This window comes from Peromyscus eremicus, chromosome 8b (assembly GCF_949786415.1).
Source record: "Peromyscus eremicus chromosome 8b, PerEre_H2_v1, whole genome shotgun sequence".
NCBI lineage: Eukaryota > Metazoa > Chordata > Mammalia > Rodentia > Cricetidae > Peromyscus > Peromyscus eremicus.
The window spans coordinates 10,944,285-10,956,792 of NC_081424.1; the positions used below are offsets into that span (position 1 = coordinate 10,944,285).

General features: G+C 43.0%; 1 protein-coding gene across 3 annotated transcripts in view; it reads left to right on the plus strand.

Moving 5' to 3' along the window:
• Positions 1–257: 257 nt before the first annotated feature.
• The window catches only part of Cep57l1 (centrosomal protein 57 like 1), a 57,318-nt gene continuing 45,067 nt past the window's right edge, over positions 258–12,508 (plus strand). The window contains exon 1 of one of the 3 annotated variants that reach the window (XM_059272489.1): positions 258–389. Coding sequence is in view for 1 of the 3 variants with exons in the window: in XM_059272492.1 (XP_059128475.1) it covers positions 603–680 (78 nt within the window). In the remaining 2 variants the exon portion in view is untranslated. Of the gene's footprint in view, positions 390–548; positions 681–12,508 lie in introns of those variants that run through there. The other 2 variants (XM_059272490.1, XM_059272492.1) reach the window with 2 other exon arrangements.

A 12,508-nucleotide genomic window follows, 5' to 3' on the forward strand; every position in this document is an offset into this window, starting at 1 on the left:
AGGGCCCGAGGCACAGAGCCCGCCCCTTCGCCCAGCCCCTGCGGTGGGGCTCGGCCCAGAGGGCGGGAGCAGGGAGGGGAGACGGGGTCCTCACCCCCAGCCCCTCCCCTGTCCCCGCCCGGGACCTCCGGGAGCCGCCCCGGCCCCATGCCTGCCTCTCCGCCCAGGCACACGCGACCCGCCGGGGCAGCCATCGGGAGCAGCCCCGCCCTCGGGCAGAGCACCTCCGGACCCCGAGTCCACCGCGCGCCGCCAACCCATGCCGGCGGCTGCGCGTGCGCGAGGCCGGGCGGGGCGCATGCGCCCTCAGCGGCGATTTCCGTTCCTGACGTTTGGTGGCGCTGGCGTGAAGAAGGGGAAGGAAGAGTAAGGACTACAAATGTCCCGAGGTATTTAGCGCACGAGAAAAAAAAAACCACAACAAACAAAAGGCCCCGCTGGTATCCCTAACAGGACGGGATATAATTGAAGATTAACCTAAAAAAAATTGTGACTGCCGGACCCCAGATTCAGTAGGCAGGACGTCTTTGCGTTGGCTCTTGGGAAATGTAGTTGTCATGCTACCGACGCCGTCTGTTTGCGACAGAAACTACAACTCCCAGATGCCACCGCAACACTTCTGGTCGTTGTGGGCGAACCAACGGTTCTGGAGGCCAGGGTTAACTGGGAACGTCCATCTGGTAAGCTTGGTTAGGCTGGGCTGTGACTCGTTCATTGAAAGTGTTTTTCCTTCCTCTGCTTCAGCTCTGAAATTTTGGAGCCGAAGCCATCCATCTGGGATTGCTGCCTTTGAGTCCAGGGCCTCTCTTTCCACAGTGGCTTGCGGGGAGAGAGGTGCAGGTGCCCAACACATTTTGGTGGGTGACGAAGGGAAGTTTGGCGATCACGGTCTGAAAGGTGGAGGAGCAGCCTGAAGCCAGGCAAACTGGGAAAGGCTCCACGCTGCTGCTCCCGCTGGCCTCTGTCATGTGAATCAGTGCTGAGTGGATTAGGAATCCCCGTGAGGTGCAAGGCACCTTCGCTCTATACAGATCTGTTTCCTCGGTCAAAGAGAACCCGAAGCAGAGCTCAGCAATCCGTTTCGTGTGAGACTGAAAAGAACTCCCATTATTCTTAGGTTTGAATCTAACAAGCTTTGAAAAGTTCTGTATGAAAAGAAGCCTATAAGCACCTCCCAAATTTATTATCTTCGAATGATTCAGTTGTTTCTCCAAAGATGTTTTGAAGTCATTATCCTTGAGAAAACGCACGTTTGGAAGTTTTTTTTTTTTTTATTAGCCTGGTAATCGGATTAGATTTTTATCCTTTGCTTTGCAGAGTAAATTTAGTCATAAAATATTAACCAGGGACTAGAGAGATGGCTCAACAGTTAACACTTGTTCTTACAGAGGACCTGGGTTCGATTCTCAGCCCTCACGGGGCATCTCACAACCATCCATAACTCCAATTCCAGAGGACGTTGGGTCGATGCCTTCTGACCTCCGCAGACACCAGTCATACACGAGGTGCAGAGGCATGCATACATACAAACTGTACAGTCATACATAAATTAAAAAAAAAAAACATAATAAAAACTAACCGGGCCTTGAATATGTCAACAGTAAAAAAAAAAAAAAAAAAAAAGATACACCCTCATCTTGTTAGAGAACTAATGTGTGAATATACAGTTGTAATACTATTTAATATTGTGGTGGCTAGAGGAACATCCAGCCCCGTCAAAGACCAGAAGACCAGCACTGAGGGAGGCATCAGCCAGCTGGTGCCTGTCGAGTGTCTTCTGAGCACAGTGTCCCCTGCTGTCACGGAGCGTGTATTCTAAGAAGCAACAGTAAATAGTGATGTCGAATACATCGCATGTGAAATGATGGCAGCCAGCTGGGAAGGAGTGAAGAGTGCTTGGTGGTGGGAAAAGGTTCCTTTTCCTGTCCCAGGAGGATGGTTGCTGGATCATACAAGCTGGTTGCCTGCCGTCTCTGGACGGTTGTGAGATGAGCTTGCAGAGTGGGATCACCCATGTTTAAAGGCCCGTGGTATGGAGAAGATAGAGGGACCTGTTAGCCTCAAAGTTTGAGGGGGCCTTAAGGTACAAAGGGCTTTACTATGGGGTCGAAGGGGAGGACACAGACAGTGAGCAGGAAGAGTGCATTGGAGGGCTGAGTTTTCTATGGACTTAATTTTCTAAACCACCTTCATATTAGCTCATGTAAGAACCTTTTGTTTGCCCACCAGTGGTGGCGCACGCCTTTAATCCCAGCACTCAGAAGGCAGAGCCAGGCGGATCTCAGTGAGTTGGAGGCCAGCTTGGTCTACAGATCCAGGACAGGCACCAAAACTACACAGAGAAACCCTGTCTCAAAAAACAAACAAACAAAAGAACCTTTTGTTCTTCTCCAGAACGTCACAATTGGCCCTCTGGGGCCATGTTTTTCCTTTTTGGGGTGGTGTTTTGTGTTTGTTTGTTTTGTTTTGTTTTCTATTTTTCTTTTGTTTTCAGGCCTTTCCAGATACTTTTCTGCAAGTTAATGTATATGCTTTGTGGTAGTTGATGAAACAACAGATACTATTTGTAGTAGAAATAAAGAATTACTGAAGACACTAGCTGTTGTGGGTTCTAAAGATCATCCAGTAGTTAGCATCATCCTCATCTGGGTGGGGCTTTCTTCAGTCTAAGCACTAAGGAGAGACGGAGGGCAGAGGAGGGCAGAGGAGCTGTGGAAGGACTGGGTCTGGGGAGCTGGGTTCCAGAACTAACTGGAAATAAGACCTTTGAAGCTGCACTAAGCGGTGTACATGTGTCATCCTTCGCTGGGGAGAAGGCAGGAGTCTGAAGGCAGCCTGGGTGACATGCTGAGACCTTGTTTCACAGGAAACAGAACAGTAAAACAAAAGGAAGGATTGCCACTCGCTGTCATGGAAAAGTGCACATTTGTGTATGGGAGAGGGCAGAGGTCGGTAGCTTGGCCTCTTGCCTTGGGATATGGAAGAGAAATGAGGAAGACTTGGCTGGAAATACAGTTTGAGGTTTCGTTATAACGTTTTGATAATGGTTGCTGATTTCAACAAAGGAGGCACACTCACTACAGTTCAAACTTTGAAGTTATCAGCACGTGTGATTCTGAAGGAGCAGCCAGCTTAGAGGGGAAAGCCCTCAATGGTTGTCCTAGAAACAAAATGAAGAAAGAGTTAGGAATGATTGTGTCGAATGTTCTAGGTCCAATGAAATTAGGACTAATTGACCACTACATTTGTTGTTGTGGAGATTATTAAATAGAGGATATAGAAAGCCATTGCTCTGGACATGAACTATTGTGCTGACTCACCCCTTACCCCCAGATTGGAGAAAAAGAAAAAGAAAAAATCAAAATGGCCGCCCATGCTAATGTCCCGCATATCCAAACTGAAACTAGGTTGTTACCTGGCCTGAGAAGTCAGGAGAATGAGGAGTGGAATTTCCCACATTAGCCGTTTGGCATGACAGTCCTGTTCCCTCAGCTTTGATCCCCACATCCTTTCGTCCTTCAAATGATAACATGAAGTAATCCGGTGTTAACCAGTTACTTCCTTTTGTTCTGTCTCTCTGCACGACCTTTGGCAGAAAGTCGCTTTGAAATGACCAATCTGCTCTGGTTGTTTCTACTCTGTGTTTTAACCTCTGTAGCTACAAAGCTACCTCTGTACAGCCCACTGACACACTCAGCTTATTTTATGGAATGAAGTGTTGCTCCATTCCAAAGTTGAATGCAAACACAATGTAAGGTTTTTAAATTGTAACTTTGTTGTTTGAGGAGGTCATTGGCCGTGCTGATAAGAGACACAGCATCTCTGTCATTGTTTTCTTTGTCCAGACTGCCTCATGTCTTGACTCATCTTCCTTTGAAGATCTTAGCTCGGCTATTCCTTGCTCAAAGACATGCCCCTAATTAGAGAGACAAACACATAAATTTACTCCTCTTGCAGCACGTATCTTTATTGGCTGATGTGTTGCAAATGCAGTTTCCAATTAGGTTTTTTAATTTGATTGGCAGCTGGCCAGGTAAAGGCCAAACACCTGAGAGCAGCGGTAGTGTCTGGTTCTGCTCGGCCTGGTAAAGCTCAGTGCATTGCCTGGTTCCCAACACAGACTCAACAGATGCTTGAGGTTTGTTGTGTGCGCTGCCCGTTTGTTATCCCAGCACTCTAGAAGCTGATACAGGAGCATCGGGAGTTCAAGACCAGCTTGAGCTACTTAGCAAGACCTTGTCTGAGGAGAGGGAAAGGGGAATAAGCGTTGTACCAATGGATGAAAACACTCTCTCATGGTACTTTGAAAAGTACTACATATTGTTTATGGAAAAAGCTAGGCAGTTGATGGATGGAACAAAGTATAATGAAAGCATTTTAGAAAACTGTATGCTTTTATGAGACATTTATTAAGACATCTGCAGAGCAAACAATTCTTAAACTGTGATTCAGTGGAACCAACTTCATAAAAACACAAGACCAAGTGCATCCACTTGTAGACCAAGTGATCTACAAGATCACTTCTTCGCCTATTCCTCTCTTTCCTGACAACCTCTTTTCGATGTAGTTCGTAGTAGAATTGCTCCTCCTCAGCTACTCCATCCGCTTACGGCTTCTTGCACATTGTCATCCTTGTCTACTCTGTCATTGCTCATTAACCAAAGTGTGCCGAGTTGTGCAGCACTGTGATACCATTTTAAAATACCATCCAGCCACTGGCCCTGACGCGGCACCAGCTGGCCTACCCAGCGTTTTAACCCCAGGAAACAGTTCTTTTGTTTTCTTTTGGGGATGATTTTAATTAAAATAACAAGCTCCAGAGTCTCTGGGCACTGCTCTAAAATACAGTAAAAACTAGCCCAAGTGTTAGTGGCGTGTCTTACTGGTGCGCAGTGTTCCTTAAAAAGAGCAAAGGCTCTGTGATGGCCATTCTTGGTTGTCAACTTGACCACATCTGGAATTAACTGAAAACCCAGCAACTGGGCACACCTGCGAGGGATGGTTAGTTAACTGGATGATTTGATGTTGGAAGACACCCTAAATCTGGGCCACACCTTCTCATAGCGGCCTACATAAAGGATGAGGAAGAAGAAAGACGCTTCTGTTTTTCACCTGCTTGCCCCCATTCTCACTGGCAAGTTCATCTACCCTCCTGTGGAGGCACTCCTTCACTGGCATTGCAGCCTGCTTATTTGGAATCCCGACGATGCACACTGTAGACCACCTGAGACATCCATCCTCGTGGACTGAACAACTATTGGATTCTCAGACTTTCCACTGAGAGACGGCCATTTGTTGGACTAGCTGGACCACAGCCTGTAAGCCACTCTAATAAATCACACACACACACACACACACACACACACACACACACACACACACACAGCTCTCTAGAAGTTTCCATGTGATTCTGTACCCACTCCACTTTAAAAAAAAAAAAAAAAAGCAGTCCTAACTGAAATGAGGACACTGAGGCACAGAGGTAAAGGAACTGGCATGAGATCAGACTATAGGGAGACACATGGGAACTGGGTGCAGAAATCCATCCTTCCTCTGAGAAAGCAGTTCTGAAAAGGGCAAAACTAGCCGGTGTTGTGGTACACACCTGTAAGCTCAGTACTTGGGGACTGGAATAGGAGTTTCAGGTCATTTTGCACTCCATGCAAAACTTGATAATTTATTAACATACTTTGAAATACCTGCCAAGTACATAGCATATTGGTTTTCCTGCTAGTTTTTTTTCTTCCTGTAGGAAATTTACATGAGAAACCATCATGCCTTGGAACTTAGAATCAGCAAGAGAAATGTGGCATATAATTTGGTCACTTAATACTGTTAAGTATTAAGTACAGTGCCATCCTGGGCTACAGGAGACCCTGTCCCGAAGGAGAGTGAAACTTATTGCTAAGAAACGTGGTGCTCAGCTGATGAAATAGGGTTTTGTTAGTTTTTAAAAATATGGCTCTGCATGCCTTTTCCAATTGGAAGATAGGGTGGGAGCATAGCTCAGTGGTCACTTAGCACGTGCGCATGCCCGAGTTCAGTCTCCAGCACTACAAAGGGAAACAAGCCGGAAGAATGGTTAGAGCAGCTCACACTGGGCTCAGTTGTGGTCCCTACCAAGTGCAAGGCTTGGGCTGAAGGGCTGCTTGAAGCTAGATTTCCAGACCAACCTCTCAGAGCAGCACGGGACACTATATATGAAAGTGTGAAAAGATGTGGCTACTTTAACGGAATTGTACACTAGTCAGGAAAAATCTGATCTTCAAGATGCCTCAAACATGGACATTCATTATAAAATTCATTGATGAAATTGAATTAAATCAATGAAATTCATTGTTAAAAACAACAGTAACAACAACAACAAAAGAAAACAGGGCTCCTAACTCTTGTGGGCTTAGAAACACAATTTTGGCCAATATACAAGAATTGTAAGGTGCACACACACATATACATGTATTAATACATGACTGATGAATTTATTAGGATGATAATTTACTAACATGCTTTGAAATGCCTGCCTGGTAAATAGCATATTGGTTTTCCTGCTAGGTTTTTTCCTTCCTGTAGGAAATTTACACAAGAACCTATCATGTTGCCTTGGAGCTTAAAATCAACTGAAATGCGGTTTATAATGTGGTCACTTTATACTGTTCTGCTGTGAGAATCCTCCACTGTAGAGCTTTGGCTGCTTCTGGCCTTTTGAGTTGCTTCTTCTCAGTTTCCACTCCTCTTTCATGGAAGAGCCCTGTAGTTGAACTTTCTCATCAGAACTGTTGGTTCCCCAGTAATGACACAGAGACTTATTATTAATTATGAAAGCTCAGCCTTAGCTTAGGCTTGTTTCTAACTAGCTCTTATGACTTAAACTAACCCATATTTTTAAATCTACATTCTTCCATATGCGACTCCACCTTTCTTCTTCTAGAACTATCTCTATATCTCCTGCCTCATTATTGGCCATTTAGCTTTTTATTAAACCTGTCACAGTGACTGTCTTTACACAGTGTAATCACATATCTCGCAACAAGAGCCCTTTGTTCAAACACCTTCCTATTGCAGTCTAGTTTCTGTGAGCAGATTTTGCATACATACACACATGGTTCACTATACAATTGGCTCATGAATCACAAGTCTTTTATGTGTGTTTGCTTAAGACAGGGCTTGATGTATATCTTGGCCTTATTTGAGATCCTCCAGCCTCATCCTGAATACACCATAAAGTCTGGCAGAACAACATACTTTTGGTTGTTACTGACATTTTTGTGTCTGTTTGTCTGTGTGTATGCGTTTGATGTATGTATTTGTGGTTATGTACATATGTATGCTTATATATGTGTATGTGGGCATGGATGGATGTGGTACCAGGCTTTGAACCCATGACCTTGTGCATGCTGCTATTCAGCTCTGGCCCATATCGTGGTTTGGCTTGATTGGTTTGATTTTTTTCTTTGGTTTTGTGGTACTGGGGGTTGAACCTAGGGCCTCAGCATCCTGTGTAAGCACTCTACTGCTGAGTAATACTATCCCTGGCCCTCTTTCTTTTTTTCATTTTGAGACAGGTATTTAGTTGTTCAGGCTGGCCTTGATCTGGCTAGGTGGAGGTCAGCCTGGGCTTTGTGAAAAAAAAATCTTAAGTGTATCAGACAAACTGGTAATACTGTGGCATTGGCACAGTTTCATAGCCGACTCCTGTTGCTGTTGTGGTGAGCTGGACTGTTTTGGGAGGCCAAGCCCATCCAGCACACGTGTAGTCCCAGCTACTTGGGAGGCAGGAGGATCTCTTGAGCCCAGGAGTTGGAGGCCCTGCAATCAGTATACTTTCTGACAGTAATGATTTGCATATGAACAGTAATCTCTCTAGTAAATCCTATTTCACAGTGAAAAGTGACTTCTTCATGTATGAGACACAAAAGTAGGAGAGGGAGGGGAAAATATGTTTACAATAAATTATGTGCATGTATGAAATTGTTCAAAATTTAAAATTTAAGAAGTGGTCCCTTGTGTTTCTAGCTTGTTTTCTATATTGTATAATACACATAGCCAACAAAGAAAGTGTTATGTGAGAAATTGCCTGTTTATGCCATTGAGCTTCTGGTCAACAGCTGGTAGTATGTTTTGGGGGAGATGAAAGTTACATGACATGGGGTTTGATGTCTCTCACCCCGGTGTTGTGTAAGGATTAACTGTATAGTGATTTTTTTTCAACAAATTTAGAGAAATTAACTAGCGTTTATTTGTGATTGATGAAGCAGGTAAAACACTGCAGTACTGAGCGTGACAGAACTGAAAGTGATACAAAGGGGCTTGGCAAAGAAACAAGAGCAGCCTTGCTCAGCACCACATCCTTCAGGTGTCACCTCCTGAGGGTGGCAGCAGATGGGGCCTCCGGATGCTGGACAAAACTGGCCTGTTTGGAGATTCATCTGACATTGTCTTCTCTTGGCTTAGGAGCTCATTTCTTTAAAAATGCATGGTAATTAATGAAAAAAAAAAAGTGTTGTAACGTGTTCAGTTAGAGAACTTTTGCAGACCCAAGTTTTCACCTCATGGCCGGTTCACACAGTGACCCTGTTTAACTGAAGAACCTCAAGCTGCTGCTCAGCGGCTGTATCTTTATACTCCTGCCCGCCCGCAGCAAGTGAGAGTCCGTCGCTCCACATCCCTGCAGGCTGGTTATCTTAGGTTAGCCAATGATGGCACCGGGATGCTACTGTGCTGGCTTCCACCTGCCTGTCTTCCTTGGTGGGGTGTCCGAGAGACCTTTGCTTCCTTTGATTGGGCTCTGTGTTGTCTAAAGAGCTCTTGTGTAGTGGGAACCTGTTCTTGCAAACATTTTCTCTATGTCTGGCCTGTCTTTCATATTCCTAAGGCTGCCCTTTGTAAAAGGTTTTAAATTTTAATGAAATTCAGCTTAACAATCTTGTCTTTCATACATTGTACTCTTAGTGTTGTATCTAAAATGTTATTGTCATACTCAAGGTCAACTAGATGTTCTGTTACCTTCTACAAGTTTTAGTGTTTTACATGAAGGTCTGTGATCCACCTTGAGCTAACTTTTTGAGGAAATAAAGTTTTTGCACTTAGATGTATTTATTAAAATTTCTGCTGGCTCTGAAATTATTATTTAGGTCACCAAATAATAAAACTAAAAACAAAAAGCAAAGTAAAACCCAGTTTATCAACCCCTTACAACTGTATTAAGTGTCGTTCTTGGCAGAGAAGCTTGAGGTCAGTCTGGAGTTTATCCGGAACACTGGGGACATGACTCACAGTTCTGTCAGGGCTCCCTTCTGTCATCTGTCGCTAGCTGGAGGGTAGTTGTGTGCTGTCAGTCAGGGTCAGTGGGGCACTTTGTTCAGCGAGGAACATGCGTTTCCAGCCATCTTACTCCAGGCTGTGATGTTTTCTCCTTCCCTGCTTTGTCATGGAAGTTTGCAAGAATCTACACGTAGTTTCCCACATTGCCTGAGTAACAGACAGCTTTGCTTCAAAATGTTTCCTTGGTTTTTCATCTTGATGTACTGAAAACTGCCCTGTTAATGTCAGCCAAGTTGTTTGTTCATGCGTACGTGCGTGTGCCCGTGTTGTGAAAATAAATTGTAAAACTTTGCTCTTAGAGTTTGAAATTTTAGATGTTACGGTTTTATCAAAGCTTATTTTAATTCCTTAGCAGTATTGGTTTCAAAGATTTCAGAATCCTTCAAAATGCTCCTCTCATGGCGCCATTACAGGCACTAGCCTCAACACCATCCCCTCTTCATGTTATTGCCACCCAGAGGGATAAATTCATAAACCACGTTCACATTCGTACTGTTTGCTTCATTCTGTGTGTGTGTGTGTGTGTGTGTGTGTGTGTGTGTGTGTGTGTGTCTTTGGTTTTTCCAAATTAGTGTCTTTGAATGTGTGTCTAAATTTCCTGTTTCTGGCATATGTTAATGGATAGAATTTTTGAAAACAAAAATTGTTAAATCTGTCTTTACTTTGCCTTTCTAGAAAGATGTATTTATTGACTATAGCATAAACACCCAATCTAAAAATCTGTCTTGCTGCTGGCTTTATTCTTATGTTTTTTTTAAAATTGTTTTTCTTACGTACATGTTTACTCATATATAGAGAGGTAAGATTGAATTTTATACGATTAAAAAATGTGAAATACTGGGCATGGTCCTACTTGCCTGTAATCTCAGCACTCAGGAAGTTAAAGCAAGAAGATGTGGATTTGAACCAAGCCTGGATTATATAGCCAGAACTAGTCCCATGAATGACTACACAAGTAAATGTCCAAACAAAGCTTTAAAAGTACCAATAATCGTATGAACTCTACCATCTGCAGTGAACAGTGTTAGTGTGTTGGCTCCCTGGATTTGTGTTATCTTCCCAGTGAAAAGGGAGCATTACACACAGTGTCTGCACGTTCTTGGCATTGCAGATGTTGTTATTTTCTAGCAGTTTCACACAGATGATATCTTAGGATAACCATCGTTTCTAACTTGCTTTTCTCTCCACTCGGCAAGGGCTCCAGAGTTTGTCTGTATTGTTATTGTGGACCTATTGGTTATCATTTTAGATGCTGTATAATGTTTCACTGTATGAATAGAAAACAATTTACTTTCCAAGTTCTGATCAGTATGTATGTATGTATGTATGTATGTATGTATGTATGTATGTATTTTATATGTATTTTAGTTGCAAGCAGAGCTGCAATGGCTGTCATTATTCAGATCTCTTGTGAGGATATCTCCTTGCTATAGAGTTCATGCATAAATACTGAAAACTGGGATTGCGGAATCAGATGGCATACATACCATCCTATCACAATTTTCAAATTATTCTCCAAAATCTTATACTACTTGACATACACACAATTTCTGACAGTTTATAAACTTGATTCCTACTGACTTTACCTAGCAGTTCCTAGGGATGTCCATCTCCCTGCACCTTTCCAGAGTGTAGAGTTGGCTGTTCATGGGATATCTATCTCCCCATGCCTTCCCAGAGCTTAACGTAGGCAGTCTTCTTTCTGAGATGTCCTGCCAGTCTAATTAGTGAGCAGTGCTCTTCTGAATGTTACTTTCTTAATGTTAATAATAATTAGATTGACCCCTGAATTCCTAAGCTCCACCAGTTCTCCTGCCTCAGCCTCCCACATAGTTGGGAACCACTTATTGCTGTCTTAACTTGCACATTCCTGGTAAGTTGAGCTGCTTCTGTTTATCTTTTTTTTTTATTATTCATGTTTTCCTCTAATCTCTGTTCAGTACTTTTTATCTGTCAATGGTGGTTCTGCTATATAAAAGGCTTAATAATTTTAATATGGGTTTAGCAGTGTAATTTTCCCTCTATTATAGTTCTCTCTCTCTTTCTCTCTGTCTTTGTCTTTGTCTCTGTCTCTCTCTGTCTCTCTCTCTTAGTAGTCTCAATATGTAGTTCAGGCTGGCCTTGAACTCATGGTCTTCCTGCCTCAACTCCAGAGGACTGGAGCCAAGCCATGTACTCAGGCTTGGCTCATTTTAATTTTTTCAATTTGTAGATTGTCTTATTAAAGGAATTTCTGACCTCAATTTACAGATATAAGAAACTATTGATGAATGGGTTTGTACTCTGAAGATTGAAAGTTCAGCTGACTGACTGTTTTTTATGTAAAAAACTTTAGGTTTGTGGCTCCTTCAAAACTCCTTATAAGATTAACTTTAAAGATAGATAATGAAGTGATTGATTCTTTCTTTGTAACCATAATTTGCAGCCTGCCAACAAAAGAGTTGACTGAGAAAAAAAAATGCTCCTTGCTTGCTCATGTTCTATTAATCTGTAACAAGTTACTTAGATGTAATGTTCATTACTTTGTATATTTGCCCATTTATCTAATGGCATTGAAAAAATGTCATTTAAAATTTATTGCATTTTCATTTCTTTTGTGTGTGCGCACTTGTGAGGAGGTGTGTGGGTGCCAGAGAGCATCTGTGGGGGTCAGAGGAGAGCTTTCAGGAGTCCATTCTCTCCTTCCACCATTTGGGCCCCAGGGATTGAACTCAGGTCCGCAGGGTTGGTGGCAGGTGCCTTTACTCACTGAGCCATCTCACTGGCCCAGAAAAATGTTCACCTTAAAATTTTATATGTATGAGTGTTCGCCTGACTACATGTATGTACACCATGTATATGCCTGGAAACCATGAAGGCCAAAAGGGCATTGATCCCTTGAAGCTGGAGTTACAGATGGCGGTGAGCCAACATTCATGTGGGTACGGAGCCCTCTGCAAGAGCAGTGAGTGCTCCTAACTGCTGAGGTATCTCCCTAGCCCCCAGAAAAGAGGTCTTGATTTAATGTTTTTGCAAAGATTTTATTCATTAAATATAAGAAGTCAGAGATTGTAATCACAGAATTATTTTGTAGTTTACAAGATAAGGGAGGAAACGCTGCCAAGTATAATTTAAGGTAAATCTTAATTTCAGAGGTGTTAAATATGAGATACAGTGTAGTAGTCAATGTTTGGAAAGTAGAAGACTT